Source organism: Leptidea sinapis, chromosome 1, assembly GCF_905404315.1.
Source record: "Leptidea sinapis chromosome 1, ilLepSina1.1, whole genome shotgun sequence".
NCBI classification, from domain to species: Eukaryota; Metazoa; Arthropoda; class Insecta; order Lepidoptera; family Pieridae; genus Leptidea; species Leptidea sinapis.
In genome coordinates, this window is record NC_066265.1 from 15,606,615 (window position 1) to 15,628,014 (window position 21,400).

At 38.1% G+C, this 21,400-nt stretch overlaps 1 protein-coding gene across 3 annotated transcripts in view; it reads right to left on the minus strand.

Moving 5' to 3' along the window:
- The window catches only part of LOC126965340 (alanine--glyoxylate aminotransferase 2, mitochondrial), a 28,858-nt gene that overhangs the window by 293 nt on the left and 7,165 nt on the right, over window positions 1-21,400 (minus strand). For 2 of the 3 annotated variants that reach the window (XM_050808887.1, XM_050808888.1), the window contains exons 2-9: window positions 16,399-16,487; window positions 15,030-15,214; window positions 13,632-13,755; window positions 12,635-12,823; window positions 11,399-11,527; window positions 10,692-10,844; window positions 1,384-1,605; window positions 616-861 (exon numbers count right to left, since the gene is read on the minus strand). In XM_050808887.1, the coding sequence (XP_050664844.1) occupies window positions 616-861; window positions 1,384-1,605; window positions 10,692-10,844; window positions 11,399-11,527; window positions 12,635-12,823; window positions 13,632-13,755; window positions 15,030-15,214; window positions 16,399-16,487 (1,337 nt within the window). The remainder of the gene's footprint in view (window positions 1-615; window positions 862-1,383; window positions 1,606-10,691; window positions 10,845-11,398; window positions 11,528-12,634; window positions 12,824-13,631; window positions 13,756-15,029; window positions 15,215-16,398; window positions 16,488-21,400) is intronic. The other variant, XM_050808897.1, reaches the window with a different exon arrangement.

A 21,400-nucleotide genomic window follows, 5' to 3' on the forward strand; every position in this document is an offset into this window, starting at 1 on the left:
TAAGTTTTTTATATTTTCCATGTCCATGGGCGGCTGGTTTTTTACTTTCTATCGCGAGTCACTTGCCTAATTGCACTCTGAGCTGCTCGAGATGTCGGGAACGTAGCACTCAATCCCTATTCCTTGATTTTGTGTAAAGTATTCAACTCTGTGTATATTTATGTTTCACAATGTTTCATATATTTATTATGAGAAGTAAGGAGATAGACAAGACGCTCACCTGATGGTAAATTAAATATAATAATAATAATCCACTATAATGCAGCGCCGTTCATGAATCTTGAAAAATTCCAAAATTCTTAAAGACACCGCTCGACAAATGTTAAGTCTCATTAGCCCAGGAATTTAACTAGCTACGTCACCAAACGAACCGAAATACAAAAGTGTATCCAGTCCACTGCTCGGCGTTAAAAAAACGCGCCGTTAAAGTTTTCGAGTTTTAATTATGGCCCAAAGTAACGGTGGCGGTGATACAATACAACTATGTAGTACGGGCGATTATTGTCCTTCTATTTCATAAAAGCATTCAAGAGCTATACAAAGATAAAGTGTAAGATTACCTAAAGTGTAATTTAATTATATTAAATATAAATCAATAGACAACAAAAATCTTACGTTGGCCCATCTTCCACCCCTACCCAGGAGAACTCCTAAATCTTTAGCGTTCTCAAGAACATTAGCCACAAGTTCCGAAGCTAGTGGTTCCTTGGTTCCAGGCCTCACCAATTCTAAGCCCAGCATAAGTCCTTTACCTCTGATGTCACCAATCATCGGATACACTTTTTGCAATTCCATTAATTGTTCAATGAAGTATTTACCCACTACTTTGCAATTTTCTTGGAGTTTTTCCTCTTCGATAACCTAAAAAATATTTAATTTATTTAATGGAATTTACAAATTGGAAGAACCATCTATAATATAGATAGCTTTTTTCGAAAAAAAAATCAGATAGTTCTACTGCCATATTTTTAGTATTTACATTTTATGTTATAATATCTTCAGGCATGATTTATCGAGTAACACGCGCTTGGTCGTAACCATATTAGTAAAATTACATTGACAGCTGTGAATCAGTTCTAAAAGTAATTAATATGATGAATTTTGCAAAAAAAACTATGCCATAGTGACAACGAGTGAGGTACTTGAAAAGTAATACCAATGGTTTCGTATGGCACTTTTTTAAAATATTGTTCCATTAACCAAGCCGTAAGGAAGAATGTCAAGTTTTCATAAAATAAAGAAATTCAATAAAATCCTACGATCAACGAAAGATTGTTCACAAATTAAAATGAACGATAGAGTTCACCTATTGTAAGCTCGTTAATCTTAAATAATTCAGGTATGATGGACTTAACGCTGAATTTTAATAAGTTATAATCTTACTTTTAGAACCGCTTTTCCTACTGTAGCCGCTAATGGATTACCACCGAATGTATTAAAGTAGGCAGCTTTGTTATGAGCAGCGGCTATCTCCTTAGTCGTCACAACAGCGGCCATTGGGAAACCATTCCCTATTCCTTTCGCCATAGTTACTATATCCGGCGTGACTCCATGACCCTCGAAGCCCCAGTAAGTATCACCCGTTCGACCGAATCCACTTTGGACCTGAAAAATTAAATGTCATGGAATTTAATTTTTCAACGCACTTTCAAAACCTTGGAAAAAAGTTTCCGCGCGTATTTCCCAGAACGAAATAACACAGCTTAAAAGCTGGTAACCGAACTACATGCAACATGCTGATCACGATAGCGATAATATTTTCATCAGTTTGGAAATCAATGGATTATTGTAAGATTGTTTTATGTTTTGTATCCTGTCCTGTCCATAAAGTTCAATGACGCAGCGAAGTTCGGTTTAACGAACGTCCATCGGCAGTTGCCTTACCACTTCCTATAATGGAGTGTTTTGCCCTTTTGCCCCCGCTTATAAAAAAAACATCGATTTATTCCTATGAGATAATAATGATCCGCGTAGACCTAGATCTATGTTTGAACTTTGACACATGGCTACAGAGTCATAAAGCTGATAGAAAAATGAGATTGACTGACTGACAGATGTTGAAACGGCTAGACTTGTATGTTTCAGCTACTTTCATAGTGTCATGTCTTACGGAATTATATTTATATTGTGGGGTAGGGCTGCAGATATTGAAAACATATTTGTGCTGCAGAAAAGAACAATTCGAGCAGTCTATAAAATGCATTCAAGGGATTCATTGAGAGAAAAGTTTAGTGAAATAAAAATTATGACAGTACACTGCCAGTACATATACGAGAACCTCCTATACGCCCATAAAAATATAAGCCAATTTAAAAAGAATTGTGATGTACACAGTGTCAATACTCGAAACAAACATAAACTCGCAATTCCATCTACTAGGCTCCGTAAAATTGCTAAATCTTTTAAAGTGGATTGTGTTATATTTTATAGTAAACTCCCAAATGAAATTAAAATGTTAACTATTAAAAAATTTAAATGTATCGTAAAAAATAAATTAACATCTAAGGCCTATTATAATGTGAAAGATTATTTGAATGATAAAGATAGTTGGAATTAATGTTCTAAATTTTGTTAATGAATATTGTTATACTCATTTGAATGCTATTGTAACTTTTGTACTTCATCCTGACTTGCACTAAAAAACTTATAAAGTTTTATAGGGAATAAAGATTTTTTTGACTTTGACTTTGAATTTGATTCCTAAGATATTTGTTAAAAAGAATTTATTACAAACAAAATCATGTATTTAAATTGATATTATGTCAAATCGATTACAGTGTTAGACTAGGAAAGGTTCATTTACATCTTCCATAAAAGTAAAACGATCAGGTTAAAGAATGGAATATGAGGGAATAATTACGTTCAGGTACTTATAATATCAACCCTTTGATAACGCGATGTCCAGTTGTCGTTACAAGATCATCATCGACATCGAAAAGGATAACTGTAAATGCAACTAAAAATGGTGACTAAAATCTCAAAACCATCTCAAAACACAATGATTCGCTCTCGGCAATTCAACCAATCGTTACGAAACTGAATGGGAAGGAAATATTGTGTGTTGGACTGTTTTAATTTATTCGCTTAGTATTGTCAGGTTTTTACACTAGGCCTCTGGTAGTGGTCTAATTAATTTTTTAATCACTTTTTGAAACATTCTTGCACTTAAAAAAACCAAAAAAGCAATACATATTGACACAGATACTGATGATAATATTATTATCTATGATGATATTAAATAATTTATATATTGATTTAATGAGAAAAATAAAATAAAAATAATTTTGATCTACGACAAAAACAAATGGGAAAAGATGTTTCCTCGCGTTACCGGGGCCCCATCGGTGTGAAAGAACTGAGTGGCAGATTGAAGAAGTGAATAGATGCTGACGCTGAACTTCGATTGTCTATAATTTAATATTTTTATAACTCACTTTCGCTCCAGACTTGTTTTAAGTAACACATGTTTTAATATCATTGTAATTAGTTATTTGTATAACAAATAAAAAAATTTAAAAAGACCTTTTATGATCGTCCGAACATAACTGGCGCAGTCGGTAGGATCGCCGCACTTTCAAAATCAAGTGAACGGTTTTAATCGTAATAACCGCGATCGGGATATAAGAACCTAAAAGGACGATTTTACGGGAATTTCGGAAAATTTAAAATCCTGTTCTGGGGCAAAGTCCGGCGGGAGATGCAGAGATTTCGGTAAGTACTCTTTTACTTCCAAGTTCCTTTGCTCTATTTCCTGTCGTAATTTTTTTTTAGATATTATTTTAATCATTACTTCAAATTGGAAAAATAATTTGAATTTTATATGACCATATATTTCATTTTGTGTTGTCGTTAGGCTAAAATCGCCACGGATTTCACACGGATATAGGATACTTCTTAGAATTTTTGCATTGTTAAGTAAGGCTAGGGTACAGTGAAAGCTATAATGTCTCTTAAAGATTGCGATAGTGTTATTAAGACTATGGGTGATTTAATTCCAAGATATAACGGTAACCCCAAAACATTAAATTATTATATACGAGAAGTAAAGAGCATTATTAGTTTAATAGAGCCTGACTGGCAAGCGCACCCCGTGCTAATAAGTTTAATTAAGAGTAGGCTTGGTGGCGCAGCTATAGATGCGTACGAAAATTCATTGGACTCGTGGCCGGAGGTTAAACATGCTTTATTAAGACGTTTAGGAGAAACGAGAAACGAGATCCAAGTAATGCAGGAACTCACTCGAATGCGTCGCCTTAAATCGGAGGACGCCGAAACATTTGGAAAAAGACTTAGGGACATATTAGATACATTATTTACAGTCGGAAAACATACCGATAAAAGTTATTATGAAAGTATGGTAATAGAACATTATATAAGTCAGTTAGAATTTAACGTAGGAATAGGTGTTAGGATTATAAAACCCACATCTTTAGAGCTTACGATTGTTGCGGCTAGACAGGAGGAGGCTAAATGAATTTATTATAGGCAAGCAAATCCTGGTACAAATACTGCATCTACTTCGCAAATAAGACAGAAAACAGATCATTCTAGATTATTCCCACAAAATAATTATTTGCGATTATTCACTCCTAATTTTGTACCCCAACAAAATAATATGAATTCACAACAACGAGAGCAGTGGATACGGTCCAGCCTGCCTTGGAAGAATTCTCACCAAGGTCACAAGACTTCAGGTAATACAGGTACGTAATAATTTTGGACATCAACCCAATACGCCTCAACAAAATATAAATCCGACTCAAAAAGTATCATATGTAAGTATGAGGTCCGTTAATAAACCAGAGAAGCCACAATTTGCTTTCGAAGAGTTGTTCTACACCCCGAACGACTACTCTCAGGTAAGTAACCCAATTGGTTATGATCACTACCAGTATTTTGAGGAGCAGCCACCTTCTGAAGAAATTCATGAACAAATTATTCAGGAAAATCAGGCAATTACCTCAGGTGATGAACTGGATTTTCGGGATGGCAACAACACAGACAACCAGAGCTAGTAAAACTGAATCATCACTATAAAGATCATTTGCCCTATATCGAGATACCTGAATATAAAGGTAAGTTTTTAATAGATACAGGAGCCTCGCGATCGATGATATCACCCGACGCTATAATCGGTACATATTTTGAACATTGTATAGATCATGAACCTTTTGAAGTTAAAACTGCGCATGGTGTTACTAGACATGACTTAGTAGCTCACCTTCCATTACCACCGGTTTTTAATAATGAATTATTCCACAAATTTCTAATCTTTGACTTTGATCCTAAATATAAAGGTCTAATAGGGCTAGATTTGCTAAAGGTCTTATGCAGTAATATAGATATAAAAAATAAAGTATTATGTACGTCAAGCGCAACTATACCTATTAATTTCGATTACCCAAAATATTAGTATTGAACCAAGATGTCAAAAATTAATAAAGATTAAAACAAGTTATGTAGATGGCCAATATTTGCGCGAAGATTACTTTTGGGATAATGGTTTAATTACTCCTGCTGCAATTATTAAAGTAGAGAATGGTTATTTTCGGACGTCTACAGACGTCCGAAAGTACACTAAATTTCAATACTGAAAAAGGGTTTATAAAATCAACAGCTCCGTTCGTGTTAGAGGCTTATTATAATAATAGTACGGAAACTTCTTGTGAGCTTCACTCAATCACTACTAGATTAGAGATAGACAGAGAATTTTGCAAAATCTTAGAGAAAATTAGAACAGATCACATGAACGAAGAGGAAAAGCGAGAAATATCACGTTTATGTTATCAGTACAGGGAATTATTTCACTCTGAAAATATTCCATTAACATTTAACCATTCAGTGTAGCATAAACTTAGGCTTACGGATGAAACTCCTGTTTATGTTAGAAGTTATAGGCAGTCTCCGCAACAACGCCAAGAGATTCGTAATCAAATAGAAAATTTCCTTAAACAAGGAATAATTAGAGAAAGCATTTCTGCATGGTCATGTCCTGTGCATATTGTACCAAAAAAACCAGATGCATCAGGAAAAATAAAATGGAGGCTTGTAATAGATTATAGAAGACTCAACGACCGTATAATTGAAGATAAATATCCACTTCCAAATATATATGATATTTTAGATAGGGTAGGTAGAGCACAATATTTCACAACGCTTGATTTAGCTAGCGGATACCATCAGGTGGAAATGGACCCGAGTGACGTAGAAAAAACAGCATTTTCAACAGAAAGAGGTCATTATGAGTTCCTTAGGATGCCATTCGGTTTAAAGAATGCGCCTAGTACTTTTCAGCGTCTTATGGACCATATTTACGAGGTGTAGAAAATGTATTTACTTACCTCGATGACGTAATTATAATTTCTACATCATTACAAGAACACATACATAAGCTAACACAGGTTTTTGAACGTTTTAAAATGCATAATCTCAAGATACAGCTAGATAAGTCAGAGTTTCTCCAAAAACAAGTGACATTTTTAGGCCATGAACTTACAGACCAAGGCTTAAAGCCAAATAGGGATAAAATTAAAGCAGTGCTAGACTTTCCACTCCCAAAAACGCAGAAGGAAGTCAAATGTTTCCTAGGTTTGGTTGGATACTATCAAAAATTTATAAAAGACTTTGCAAAACTCACGAAACCTATGACCATATGTCTGAAGAAAAATCATTCAGTAATTTATTCACCAATGCAAACAAATATTAACAAATGCACCTCTATTACAATATCCAAATTTTGATGAACCGTTTATTCTTACGATATATGTTCATCAGAAGTCGCGATTGGTGCAGTACTATCCCAAGGACGTGTGGGTTCAGATAAACCAGTCGCGTACGCGTCTAGAATTCTGTCTGAAACGGAAAATAGATATTCGACCATAAAGAAAGAGCTGTTAGCGATCATATCGGCAGTAAAATATTTTAGGCCGTATTTGTATGGTAGGAAGTTTACCATATACACCGACCACCGTCCGTTAACTTGGTTAATGTCACTTAAAGATCCAAACTCAAAATTAACACGCTGGCGCTTAAAGTTGGCAGAATATGATTATCAAGTAGTTTAGAAAAGGGTCGGCAAAACACTAACGCAGACGCATTGTCAAGGGCCAAAATTTTTCATAATAGTATAGATTCGTTAGCAGCCAACTTCGATGATAATGATGATGATGTAATAATAAATAGAATATTTGAACATGCACGTAGGGAATAGGCAGGCGAACTGCAAACGGACAACCTTGAAGTAAACGAAAACGTCAAACCATCAATTATAGTCACAGAAGGAGATAATATAACGGTAGCAAATGACCATGAACAACTCGTATCCACTTATCACACACAGCCAGATAATGAGAACAGAGGTATACCTATCATATCTGACGCTTTAGATAGACAACAAAAACAATTTCATATTAGGTCGACCCCAGGATCAACTTACCGCATAGAAAATAGGTCAACAAGCTCTAGGCAAGTAATGAAAGATGTGTTTATCCCTGTAAATAATACAGAAGAGGAAATAATTAAATTCTTAAAGGAACATACTGTAGCAGATCGAGTATTTCACTGTTTTTTTTAATAATGAAGAGTTATACCTTGCTTTTTCACGTGTTATACAACAGTATTTAACGACAGAGGTCCAAAATTACTTAAGTGCACATCACGGGTAACCTTAGTGGAAAATAAAACTGAACAGGAGGATATTAAATAATAAAACAACATCATATAGGAAAAACAATTCATTTCAATTCATTTCATTTCAATACAAGAGACATATAAACAAATCCGTAGAAAATATAATTGACAAAATATGTTACTTAGCATTCAAAAATACATCAATCAATGCGATGTTTGTTTGCGAGCTAAATATGAAAGAAACTGAGACCACCTTTGGCTTTAACGGACACGTCTACAAAACCTATGAAGCATCTCTTCATGGACTTACACTCCACAGGTGGGGCAACTTTTTTAACAGTTACAGATAATTTCTCAAAATTTGCACAAGCCATCAACCTAACAGCATCAAGAAGCGTTCACGTAGCAGATGCACTATTACAAATATTTTCTGTTTTCGGTTTACCCATGAAAATCAGTTCAGATTCGGATATGAAATTTGAAAATGATTTAATAAAAGAGATCTTTGCATTACATGATATTAATATACATTTCACAACCCCTTACAACCCTAACTCAAATTCTCCCACTGAACGATTCCATTCCACTATTGCTGAAATAATAACAATTCAGGGAATGACAAATAAAGACGATCCTATGCCTTTATTAATGAAATATGCACTTATCGCCTATAATAATTCAATTCACTCCAGTACTGGGTATACACCACATGAATTAATGTTTGGACATACAGCATCTAGGAACCCACTTCAACTGTATTACCCGAAGGAATTCTATCAAAATTATGTTCTAAAACATAAAAATAACGCAGAAGCTGTACAAGAGTGCGTTACAGCATACATGTCTAAAAATAAGGAGCAGATAATTAGCAAGAGGAACCAGGCAGCACAAGAAGCGGCTTTCAAGGTAGGTGAAACTGTTTACAAACAGGTGGCAAAGACGGCGCGAGACGACAAAACGAAGCCTACTTATAAAGGTCCGTATAAAATAATTCACTTGCATCCTAATAATATAGCCGAAATTATTGGTAGTCATCCGAATGCCAAATCGATAAGAGTTCATTATAAGCTGCTCAGACGGCCTCATCTTGTTACAGGATCTTCATCTCAAGAGCCTTCGTGCTCTACGCAGGAGCCCTCGTGCTCTACGCATCAGCTGACGTAGTTATAGACTCAATAGATAATACAAATGGCATTGTACTTCTTAAAGAAGGGCAAGTATTTAAGCAGATCAGTTCCTTCAGCCTAGTATGTGTATACAATATTACAGCACTTCAATCTACGTCACTGAAATTACTTTCACTTTTTATGATAACGAAGTCTTTACAAGTAAATAAAAATTTCCGGAGATTCGCATAAAACATACAAAGATCAGTTAAATTATACTTTTACTTTGGTAGATAAGAAACGTAGCTTATTTAGATCTTATTCTAATAATTATAGAGTTAAGCGAGGATTAGTAAACGGGCTTGGCTCAATAGTCAAAGCAATAACTGGAAATTTGGATAATAATGACGCAGAAAAAATAGAACAAGAAATTAATTCCATACAGAATACCGTTACGAATATTAAAAACAAGCAACAAAAATCAATTTTTTTGGCGGAAAATACTATTAAAGAATTTACCTCAGAATTAGAAAAGATTAATAAGAATCAGAATAAACTAGCCTCGATAGTTAATAATGTTTCTAATAGTTCTAATTTAGTCTATAATCAATTACATTTTCTTGATATATACGACCAATTAAGTTTTAGTTTACAATTAATTTTAAATAAGCTAATGATATTAGAAAATGCAATTACGTTTGCCCGAATGGACGTCATGCATCCTAGTATAATTAATCCTCATAATTTAATGAATGAATTACTAAGTATTAAAGAAAACTATTTTCTCAACCCAATCTCGGAAATAGGTAGGTATACGTACAATAGATGATATAGAGAAATTTGTGGCGGTTAAAGCTTATAAAACAATGCACACACTAAATTTTATATTAGAAATCCCCTCGGTTGACCTTCAGATTTATGACCTTATTCACCTGTACTCCATCCCCGATAAACAAAACCTTACGATAATCCCAAAATCCAAATACCTTGCACTTGGAAGTGAAGGGTACGCTTACCTTGATGACGGATGCCGGCATATCTCCGAGACTACACTTCTATGCAGCCAACTAAATGAATTGTCTATAAAGAAAACTGACGACTGCATCATCGCACTGGTGCAACACAAACCTGCCAGTTGCACACTAGCTATAATGGTTTTGCGTAGTGGGAAAATTCAGAAGATCAATGACAACAACTGGATTGTTATTCCAACAACGGAAGAGCTAGTGAGGAAAATGTGTGATGGAAGGACTCATTACGAAAAAATAAAGGGACCCCAAATCATTACTATTTCAGAAGGATGCGTGATTCAAATAATGAATAGAACACTTCAAGCTCATAGATTTTTTTTAAATATGAATGAAATTATACCATTGCCACATCAACAAGACTATTCACATAAATCACCAGCTGATTTCACTTTGCACATCGAGGATATATCATTAGACAACATCCTTATTAACCAGGCATGAGAGGTGGAAGATCTAGATGAAGTTAATCTGCCCCTCATCATGGCGACTCCGAGTTGGACTACAGTAATATACAGCGTACCCTTCATAGGCTTCGTGATAATATCCAAAAAGATCTATCAATGGCCTAAGAACAAGCGGATGAAGCCTAACCCAAGAGCCAGTGAAGAAGCCAGCGAGGACGCTGGAGGAAGCTGCAAGTTGCGCTTCCATCTTGAAGGGGGAGGCGTTACCGGGGCCCCATCGGTGTGAAAGAGCTGAGTGGCAGATTGAACAAGTGAATAGATGCTGACGCTGAACTTCGATTGTCTATAATTTAATATTTTTATAATTCACTTTCGCTCCAGACTTGTTTTAAGTAACACATGTTTTAATATCATTGTAATTAGTTATTTGTATAATAAATAATAATTTTTAGAAAGGCCTTTTATGATCGTCCGAACATAACTCTCGTTATGCTTCTTTTTAAATTAAACAATTCGAATACCTCATCAGCAATATAAACTCCGCCATACTTCTTGATAAGATCCTTTGCCTTCTTCAAGTAGCCTTTTGGAAACTGGACGGCACCGTTTACACCTTGAATAGACTCTGCAAATAGGCCAGCTACGCGCCCTTTTGGTATCGAGTTTTCCAGGAGCTAAAATAGGTATGGTTTGTAATAATTATAATTTTTAAATCAAAACTGTCATCGTATTATGAACATAATTTATAAAAAGAAGCGATAAGGGTGAATGTTGTTCGCGTATTTCATAAGATAAAATTAACAAATATTGAGAGAGAAAATATCTAGCGAATAACTTTGAGCTAAAATTTAAGAATAAGTCGTCAATTTTATTATAATTTTTGACCAATAAATAGTCATAAGAGCTATATCTTTACCATTTAAAGCCTATGGTGTTTTAAATAATACTCCCGTAAATCATCGCTTTCAGAATAAAAACAAATAAGTATTCTAGAATAGAACCCAAGGCTGTTCGTGTATCGATACGAGAATATGCCGTCAAGTCAGTTCGATGTGAGCACCTCATCTGACACCCTTCACCTTGAGGCTTATAAACATTGAAGGACACCTATTACTTTCAGATTATCGGCACCTCAGAAACTATAGGCTATCGTCGCATACAATCTCGAATGTCGGCGTCTAATATGACGCCTTGTTATACCAAAGTGTGCACGTTTATTGTATGTTACCTCACTAAGCTGATGTATGTATTTATCAGATGTGACGCAGTCTCCAGGACATGAGCAGGCCCCTGGAACCTGCGAGATGGAGTCCCTGCATCCTCCCCATATACCACGATATGGGTCTGGCAACATCGTCTGTAACATGAAATTTTGACTAGGTTAAGAAAACATAATTTTTTGGCTATGTATGTCACCTATGTCACTAATAGATGATTAGGAAAGGTAGAAGTAGAATATTTTATCGAAATTATCAATAGAATAATTTGGGACTCTGTATTATGAGGTTAATTACACCAGCGATCGAGTTTTTATTTTACTATCGAGGTACGGGCGAGACTCATAAATATGGTTCAGCCTTCAAAAAAAAAATCTTTACCTTAGAGGAGGCAAGAAGTTCATCAGATGGAAAGTGACGGACAGCCGTCCATAGAAATCCACAATATCATCGGTCAAGAGTATCCGAGTATCACAGTCCTCTGATAGGGTATCGACAACCTTTGTTGATAAAATATGTACGATTTAACTTTACGGAAATTTGTAACATGATCGATAAAGTACCTACCTAAGTATTTGGAAGTTTACATTATTATGTCATGTATGTGTCGTAATGGCATAATATTTGTTTCAGAAATATATTTCCGCAAAGTAATTCCGGCCACGATTGAAGGCTTAACTGTATGTTGTCAATATGCCGGTATCTCCGAGCGGTAGATGTTGACATTTCAAATGTTCCTAACATAACTGCTTCGGCTTTTTACACTAAGCGGCAATCCTACAGGATCTTTAGTTCTCGACACTCTTGACCGATTATCTTCCCATTTCATTCCCGATCGGATTTTGGAATGAGATACGCCTAGAGCGATGTCTATTCTCAACAGTTTCACTCAAATTAGTTCATGGAATTTGTACCATCATACCATTCATACTCTCGACATGTCCCAATTACGCCAACATTTTCTTCTCAATAAATGTCACTACATCTTCTTTTACTCCACTTCTCTCTATTTTTGAAATAAATCTTAATGGACTACACATTGAAGCCGAAACGCTGAAAGACCTATTGAAATTGAAAAAGTCAGTCACACAAGGGTCACCATGCGAAAATAACTGGCAGGCAATTGAGCGTGAGGGCAGAGTACAAGACGGCGGACATGGCACTGTCATGTACTAGCCAGTATGTACTCTGGCCTAAGCCAGAGGACGGCCGGCAGCAACAAAAAATGTAAACAAAAAAATACTTACGTGATAGTAACCAGCTGGGACAGGCAACGGGTACCGATAGGATTGGGTGGCTGTGAGGCCCATCAGTGCAGAGGAGTAACCATGGTATGAGCATTGTAAAGATATGATGTCATGATTTCCCGAGAATCCTCGCGCTAGAAGAGCAGCGAGATCATTAGCTTCTGATCCACTGTTGACTAGATACACCACCTTCAATAACACGACTTAAGTCATTTCTAATTTCTTATAGTATTTCAATTATATTTGTGAAAAGCATGAACAATTAAATGGTACACTCCAGCTGGGAATTCAGTTAAACAACCCACATCATGCCCATGTGGTGTGTAAATAGATGCTCTAAAAGTCTAAAACATCACCTGCTATCCTGCCTAAAATCGACAGGAAGTCGCTACACCAGCAAAAGTGATGTCATCCACAGAGATTTTGTATACTTGTAATATACCAGCTATTTTATTACATGATATGACGCTGATGGTAGTGCGTTGGCGTGGGACGCGAATTGCGCCGACACTCTGGCTCGTTCTCATGTTTACAGGCTACTTCAGTTAGTGCTGGGGCGGCTGCATCGGTTGCAATATGTCTTTGATCCATTTTGAATCGAGACACATGGCGCGTGGAAACCGGGGCAGCAACGATTTTACAAATTACTAATTATGCGTATTAATAATAGAGGTATTGGAAACCCATGCGCTGGCAACTATTTCAGCCAAAGGATCAGCCAATAAGGATCCCAGTATTATCCTTTCACATCGGACGGTGCCAATGGGCATTTGTATTTACAAACACGCAGAGATCGGTAGTGCCGTATGGCACTGTTTTACCTCACCCAGTTTTAGCGCTTATTACGTGTACAAGATGGTCTATTTACCTATGCAATCCGATACAGATTTCTATTCGTTACGATACAAGGTAATAATTGGTTTAATTCCACTTAGTAACAGTGTTACTTCATATAACTTTATTAAGTATTATTAAAAACATAATAATATAAACATACATTCAAATGGTTTGGTAGTGTTGCCGTTAACTTTACTATATACTCATACAACTTGGGATGTCGATAGATGCTAGTGGTGTGCCACAGAGTGTCGATTTGTTGGTGAAGAGCGGCGTTCACCCTTCTGAAATTAAATAATTCCACATCACCTCGCATGTTTGCTTGTTTTTTCTTCAGCTAGCTTTTTGTAATCAATGAGAAAGAGAAGTGAATCACCTAATTATCATGTGAATAAAGCGCAACGTTGGGAAATTGAATAATTTCATGTTTAATTCATTCTTAGACTTAAACATAGAAGACTATAATAAAGACTCGCTTAAATGTCACTGCTTGTGGCTGCCCTTCCCTAAAATATGGTCGAAGGAGGCGATGGCTGGCCCATGCGTTATGCTCGTGAACGGGTGCTACTTAACTTCTGTTACCCGAATCTCTGCTTCATATTCTTAAAAGTTATTATATTATTTTCATAATCGCTTATAAAATGCTCCCAAATTACCTTTATTTATTTACAGTGTGTGTGGATGATGCAACTACAGTACTCGGTAACTTTTGTTTTGTATTAATTTACATTTACTTTTTTGACTTACTCGTGTAAGGTATTGACAATTTGACGTTTGAGTTTGTGTTGCATCACTTTACATATATTGTAATTGAAATTATTTGAAAAACGTTGAAAATGTTTTTGTTAATATTGTTTTAATTATGTTGATTTAAATAAGTGGCAATGAGTTTCTTGCCACTTCTTCACATAAGCTCAACCCTTTACCAAGTGGCAGTAAATTCAATATCAAAAGTATTTTTTTGAAATTCTTATGTGTCATGTCCATGAACTACATGAATAAAGTGATTTTGATTTGATTTGAAGCATTAAGAATATCTCTATATTTGTCCTGCCCTGTGCTTCCTTGTCTAAAGCGTATCTTGGTAACTTTAGCGAACCTTTGGCACTTGCGTGGCTGTGCCTGACGGCAAAGAAGAAGGCAAATCTTCTAGGTAATATCTTTGTCTAAAGCTCGACTCGTTACGACCATCTCGCAGTTTTGAGCTACAGTAGAGTACAGGTAAGACAGAAAATGTTCTGCGAGCACTGTTTTCCTTCAAAGTTGAAAAGTCGAGTGGGTCGGATGGCATTTCTCCCATCGTGCTGAGATCGTCTGCCCTGAGTTGACTCCGGAGTAAACGCGTTTATCCTAACGCTCATAAAAAAAGCATAGTCTCGGACTCATGGAAGCCAGTCCTTTTCCATCATTAAATGATAACTGGAAAAGTTAGGAACTTGCGCCGTTTTCTCTCTCCTTTTTTGATGCTTTGGCAGTGATTTAACTAACGCCAATAAAACTTCATAACCATTTTAATATCACAGCGCATAAAATAAAACTAAATGAGAATTTTACTCACGGATGACAATGTCCCACAGATACAGTAACTATCCCAGCGAACAGATCTAAATATCGTTTGCCTTCGTGATCGAACAGCCATTGCATGTGTCCTTGGCTTATGAGAAGAGGTTTCTTGTAGTAGTCTTTGGATACTGGCGGAATGTGTTCTGACCTAAGCTTGTCTATTTGTTGCTGCGATGGGCCCTTTAAGAGAAAAATAATATTTTTATTTATTTGGAACGGTTACAATTTATTATAAAAGTACTATGACTAAAAACTAAAGTATATTTTAATTCCTCAAATTTATTTTTAAATGCCTCAAAAATCGCTGACCAGTGCCGGACGAAACTTGTGTCTTCCACCGAGTCCTCTCTTGAGAAGGTCGCGGAGTGGGTAAAAATTAACCTTGACTTATTTAACCCCCTGAAGAATCACGTTTCCGCGTGTACCACTACAAAAACCCTGTTTGTCGTATCACCGGTCTTCGAGAATACTTCCCTTAATGCCTCGCCTAGTATCGGAATACTGGGTTTCGAAATCTCCAACTTGCTTATACCGCGGTTATCTGGAAGGCAAAACCAAATTGCCATATAACTGCGACAGTCGTCCCCTGCTGACAGACCAATAATTGCTTTGACTTTACAATTTCAGACAGGTAAGACATGGAAGAACAGGCCTTCTTCGGATGCAACGTTATTGGGACTTAAATCTGTTTGAAAAAAAATAACACAGCGGAGGGTGACAGAGTAATGTAAACTTGTATTAGCCAGAAGTTATTATCCATATGGGCTACCACACTCTTACGAATATGGTGATAAACCCGATATTAATTATTTATTTATTTATGATTCCTTACAGCTAATAAAATGTAAAGAGTATATTAAAAAAAACACAGAATAGATACGCCAATTAAAAAGATTACTAATAACAGTTCAATAGTATGTGACAAATTTTTAGTTTAAGACAAAAACGAAAAATACCACATATAAATTAAGGAAAAATTAAATAGAAAGAAAAGAAGAAATTGTATCCATATTGAGTAACTGAAACGGTGAGTAGGTTGTGTGGTGTGAGTGAATGTGAGTTGTGTGAATGGTGTGAGAGAAACTTGAGTGTTTGTTCGAATATAATGTTTAAATTACGGTGTGACGATTTATAAATTGACCTGAATATACAATTCCTGCAATTTAAACAACTATACTATACTGATTGAGTAATTATTATTGTGTCTCTATTTTCTAGATCATCTCTCAAGTTAAACTAAGAACAATGTCCTGCATCATAAAAAAATACGACAAAATATAAAGTCAAGCGGCTCAATTGTCAAATATTGCACATGTATTAACTACATAATTTATTTTAAATTAATAATTAGTATATGAACTAACAAAGTACTCTTTGGGATATAAATCACATTTTGGCTGTAAATCTGGCGCTGTACCAAGTCGTCGTATTATATTCCCGAGTCTCATCGCACCTGGAAGGAAACAATCATATTTATAGATAGGTATTATTATATACATGACTTGTTTTATATTGGATATAATACTAGACAATTACACAACTATTACTTATCTACATATCACTCTAAAAATCCTATAAACAACAAAATTGCTAGGGTACGTGTTGTTATTAATCATAGTGCAGCCTGTTAGGTATCAATGCAGAAATCCGACAGATGACGGCCCAGGTCGGGGCAGGGGGCGCGAGACGTGCTTATGAATAAAATGAATTGTACGAATGGACAGAATAATATTCTAGTGGGATAATTAATTAAAATCTTTCACTTTCATGAATATGTTCACTAATGGTGACCGACAAAACCCGTTATTTGGTATTTTTTTAAATAACGGTTGATATTATTTTTATATAGTGTTGCGTAGCAACCCTTTGAAGTATATGACGAGAGTGTTAAACTTCAAGACATTGTTAATTTCGTAGTAATATTCGTAGCTCAGCGGAAAAGTGTTTACTTTAGACGCTGTAGACCCGGGTTCGATACACCTACCAGTGTATGGATTTTTTTGGGTTTTGTAAAGTTAAAGGAAATTTCTAGTAAGTTCAGGATCAAATCGAACAGAAAAAAAGGGATGGAAAATGTGTAAGCAGGATAAAAATAGTTAAAAGAATTTTCTAGTACAATTTAAATTTAAAGATGGAATGGGAGAATCATTTTGAAAATAGAACGGATCCGGGGGTATATAAGCCGTACTAAGCGTGGCCTACGGCAGTTCTAGTTCTGACTCGAAAGTGTAAAGAAGAAGAAGAAGAAGATAAGAAGAAGTAGTGAAAAGTGGAAGTGTTCCAAGAAGAAGAAGATAGAAGAGGCTTAGTGTTCGGTGCGGTGCGACGCGTTGAAGGTGCCGCCGCCCACAAGAGGAACAGCGGCAGACCGGCGAAGTGCAAGTTCAGAAAAAGTGAACGCAAATAAAGACTCGTTCCTATAAGCGGAGTATTATTTCCAATCCCTGACCCACTCCCGTGTCAATTGGTGTCAGAAGTGGGATTGGAAAGATGCCATTAGTGCCCAGGAACGAGAAGGGAGTGACCACGGGAGCGGGAGCAGCTGCAGCGGCAGAGGACGAGTCAGAAACATCCGGCTCTGGACTCAGTGCGACCGTGTCAGAACCGCAGGCTCCTGCCGTAGACATCAGCGCGCTCATGCAGCAGATGGCCACAAGAATGCAAGAGCAAGCGCGCCGACAGGAGGAGCAGCTGCGGGCCTTGCAAGAAGAACAAGCGCGCCGACAGGAGGAGCAGCTGCGGGGCTTGCAAGAGGAACAAGCGCGCCGACAAGAGGAGCAGTTGCGGGGCTTGAAAGAGGAGCAAGCGCGCCAACAGGAGGAACAAGCACGCCGACAGGAGGAGCAGCTGCGAGGCCTGCATGAAGGCCTCTCCAAAGACATTTTATCCGTTGTGCAGAAAATCTCCACCCGTATTGACGCTGTGGAAAAAGAGATCGCCCGGATTGACAGTGTGGAAAAGAAGATGGACAAAGTTGAAGAGAACTTTCAACGGAAGATGGGAGAGATAGAAGTTACCATTAATCAGCTCAGTGGGATGGTCGTGTGTCCTTCAGCCAACACAGGAGTTTCCTGCGGAACCACATCGAGCAGAAATTTAAAAGTACCTCCCTACGACGGCAAGTCTTCCTGGGCTGCCTTTAAGCTACAATTGGAGACGGTCAGAAGAGCCTGCGGTTGGAGTGACCAAGAAGCGCACTCTGCCCTCACACTAGCGTTACGTGACGAAGCACTCTTCGTATTGGAAGCACTCGGCGCTGGGAAGGCGGAAGTGACCTACACAGACCTTATTGACGAGTTGGAGGCACGCTATGGTGATAAACACCTTGAACATGTGTACCGGGCGCAACTTAAGGACCGCAGTCAAAGGGCCAGCGAAACTCTACAGCAGTGGTCCGTGGAAGCCGAGAAACTAGTGCGTAAAGCATATCAGTCGTCGCCAGCTGCAATAGAAGAAATGTTGCTCCAAGTTTTCATCGATGGAATACGGGACGCCGATGTTAGAGCAGCCGTACGATTGAGTCATCATACCAGCTTGAAGAAAGCGGTGGCACATGCGTTGGAGGTGGAAGCAGTCTCAACGCAGTCTCACGCTATAACCCAGTATGCTATGGTTGTGGGGAGCGAGGACACATTAGGAGCACTTGCCCCAGGCGTGAGAGCATAACGCAAGGTAGGAAGGATGCGGCGGTCTCAACATCACCGCTAGAGCAGCTGGAAAACTAGAAAGGGCAGTGGGGTGGGCGCTGGCCGGTAGAAGCAAAGCCCCAAGGATCTTCGTTAAGCAGACATGTGACGGAAACACTTTAGTTATAGAAGGAATGATAAATGGAAAATATTGCCGTTTCACTTTGGATACGGGAGCCTCACGTACAGTCGTTAGCCAAAGAAGACTAGAGAGCATCGGAAGACGACATATGCGAGAAAATGTAGACTTAACACTCACAACAGCTACCGGCCAGCGCATACCACTCCAGGGAGAGAAGATCGTGGCCATGAAAATCGGGGATACGTTGTACTGGCAAAAAGTGGTAATCGCGGATATCACAGATGACTGCATCATTGGGTTGGAATTTCTTCGAAATCATCAGTGTACCATTGACATGAAACATGGTGTATTGAAGCATGGAGGTGAAGAAATTCCAATAAAAGGCGAACCTGTTGGGAAAGTGTTGTGCTTAAGAGACACTACTTTAAATCCGAGATCGCAGACCCTAGTCCCGGTAGTCCTGCCAAGGGATGACAGAGGAAGACCTTGTAAATGCGCTTTAATAGAAAAAGAGACATCGGACACGACATGGATCCCAGCCAGGACTGTTGTGGGTAACTCCCAGATTGCGATGGTTCCCGTGTTTAATCCTCATGAGGACAAGCAAATCATTAGGAAGGGAACAGTGATTGGAGCTTGTGAGGAGATAGCTTGGTTAAGAAAGTGTGAAGAAGGGAGGAAGACCATAGCTGCAAACCAGGATGTGAACATACAGAAACTTCTGGATGGCTGTAAGGACAATCTTACCAAGCTACAGTTAATAAAAGCGAGAAATTTCCTGCTACGCTACTCCGGGATTTTCTCAAAGAACGACGGGGACATCGGAAGAACTGGTTTGGTGAAACACAAGATCGACACAGGAGACACTGTTCCGATACGGCAAAGACCAAGACGTATTCCGTTTGCACGCGAACAAGAAGTGGAAGACATGATTCGGGATATGAAAGAAAATGGTGTGATAGAACCGTCGTCGAGTCCATGGTGTTCTCCAGTGGTTCTGGTGAAGAAGAAGGATGGATCAACAAGTTTTTTTGTGGACTATCGGCGTCTGAATGATGTTACTAAGAAGGACAGTTATCCATTGCCAAGAATCAATGACACCTTAGATTCACTTTGTGGCATGACGTGGTTCTCTACTCTGGATTTGAAAAGTGGCTACTGGCAAGTTGATCTGGACCCTAAAGACAAGGAGAAGACGGCTTTTTCAACCGGAAAAGGATTATGGCAGTTCAAAACAATGCCCTTCGGATTATGCAACGCCCCAGCTACTTTCGAAAGGTTGATGGTGTATGTGCTGGCAGGTATGTTGGGAGAAACCTGCCTTGTCTACTTGGATGACATATTCATTATGGGACGAAGTTTTGAAGATCATCTTAAGAAGCTCGAAAGGTCTTCGCAAAACTGCAGGGTGCCAACTTGAAGTTGAGTCCACAGAAATGTTCCTTCTTTCAACGTCAGGTGAATTAATTGGGGCACGTTATCTCGGAGCAAGGCGTTGCGACGGATCCTGCCAAGATAAGTGGTGTCAAGGACTGGCCGACGCCGATAGAAAAGACACATGTGAGAGCATTCCTTGGACTATGTTCTTATTATCGACGCTTTGTGAAAGGGTTTCCTGATGTTGCTAAGCCCTTACATCGACTGACGGAGGAGAAAAGAGCCTTTTCCTCGGATGAAGACTGCGAACAAGCGTTGAAGAAACGGCGATGTGAATCACCTGTCCTCGGATATCCTGACACGAAGGGAAGATTCATAGTAGATACTGATGCTAGCAATTCTGGAATTGGTGGAGTGTTATCTCAGAAGAGGGGAGATCAAGAAGTTGTAATTGCATACTTTAGCAAATCTTTATCGAAGCCGGAGAGAAACTACTGTGTAACTCGTAGGGAGTTACTTGCCGTGGTGAAGACATTACAACATTTTAAAAAGTACTCGTTGGGTCGCAAATTCCTCGTAAGGACTGATCATGCCACTTTGAAGTGGTTACTAGAATTCAAGAATCCGGAAGGACAAGTGGCTAGATGGATTGAGCAACTTCAAGAGTATGACTTTGAAATCGAACATCGAGGAGGAAAAACTCATGGAAACGCAGATGCTTTATCTAGAAGACCTTGTCCGTCGGAATGCAAACATTACATTCGTCAGGAGGAGAAAGAAAATCCAATAATCCGACTGATCAGAACAGATTCGATCGATGGGAACTGGAGCAACGATGCAATAAGGAGAGCTCAGGAAAATGATAAGGATCTTCAACCACTTTTACATTGGCTAGCAAGTGGATCACTTAAAGCAAAATGGTCTGAAGTGGCTAGACACAGTATGGCTACCAAGAGTCTCTGGGCACAATGGAATAGTTTGGTGATGCATGACGGGTTGCTATGCCGGAAATGGGAAACCCCGCAAGGAAAGGATTGCCATCTGCAACTGGTCCTTTCAAGGGAGAAGGTGAACGAGATCCTGAGAGCTTATCACGATGGTTCTTCAGGTGGACATTTGGGAATAAGAAGAACTCTCATAAAAATTAAAGAACCATTTTACTGGTTGTATTGCCGTGATGATGTGGAAGACTGGTGCCGTAAATGCAAGAGCTGTGCAGCT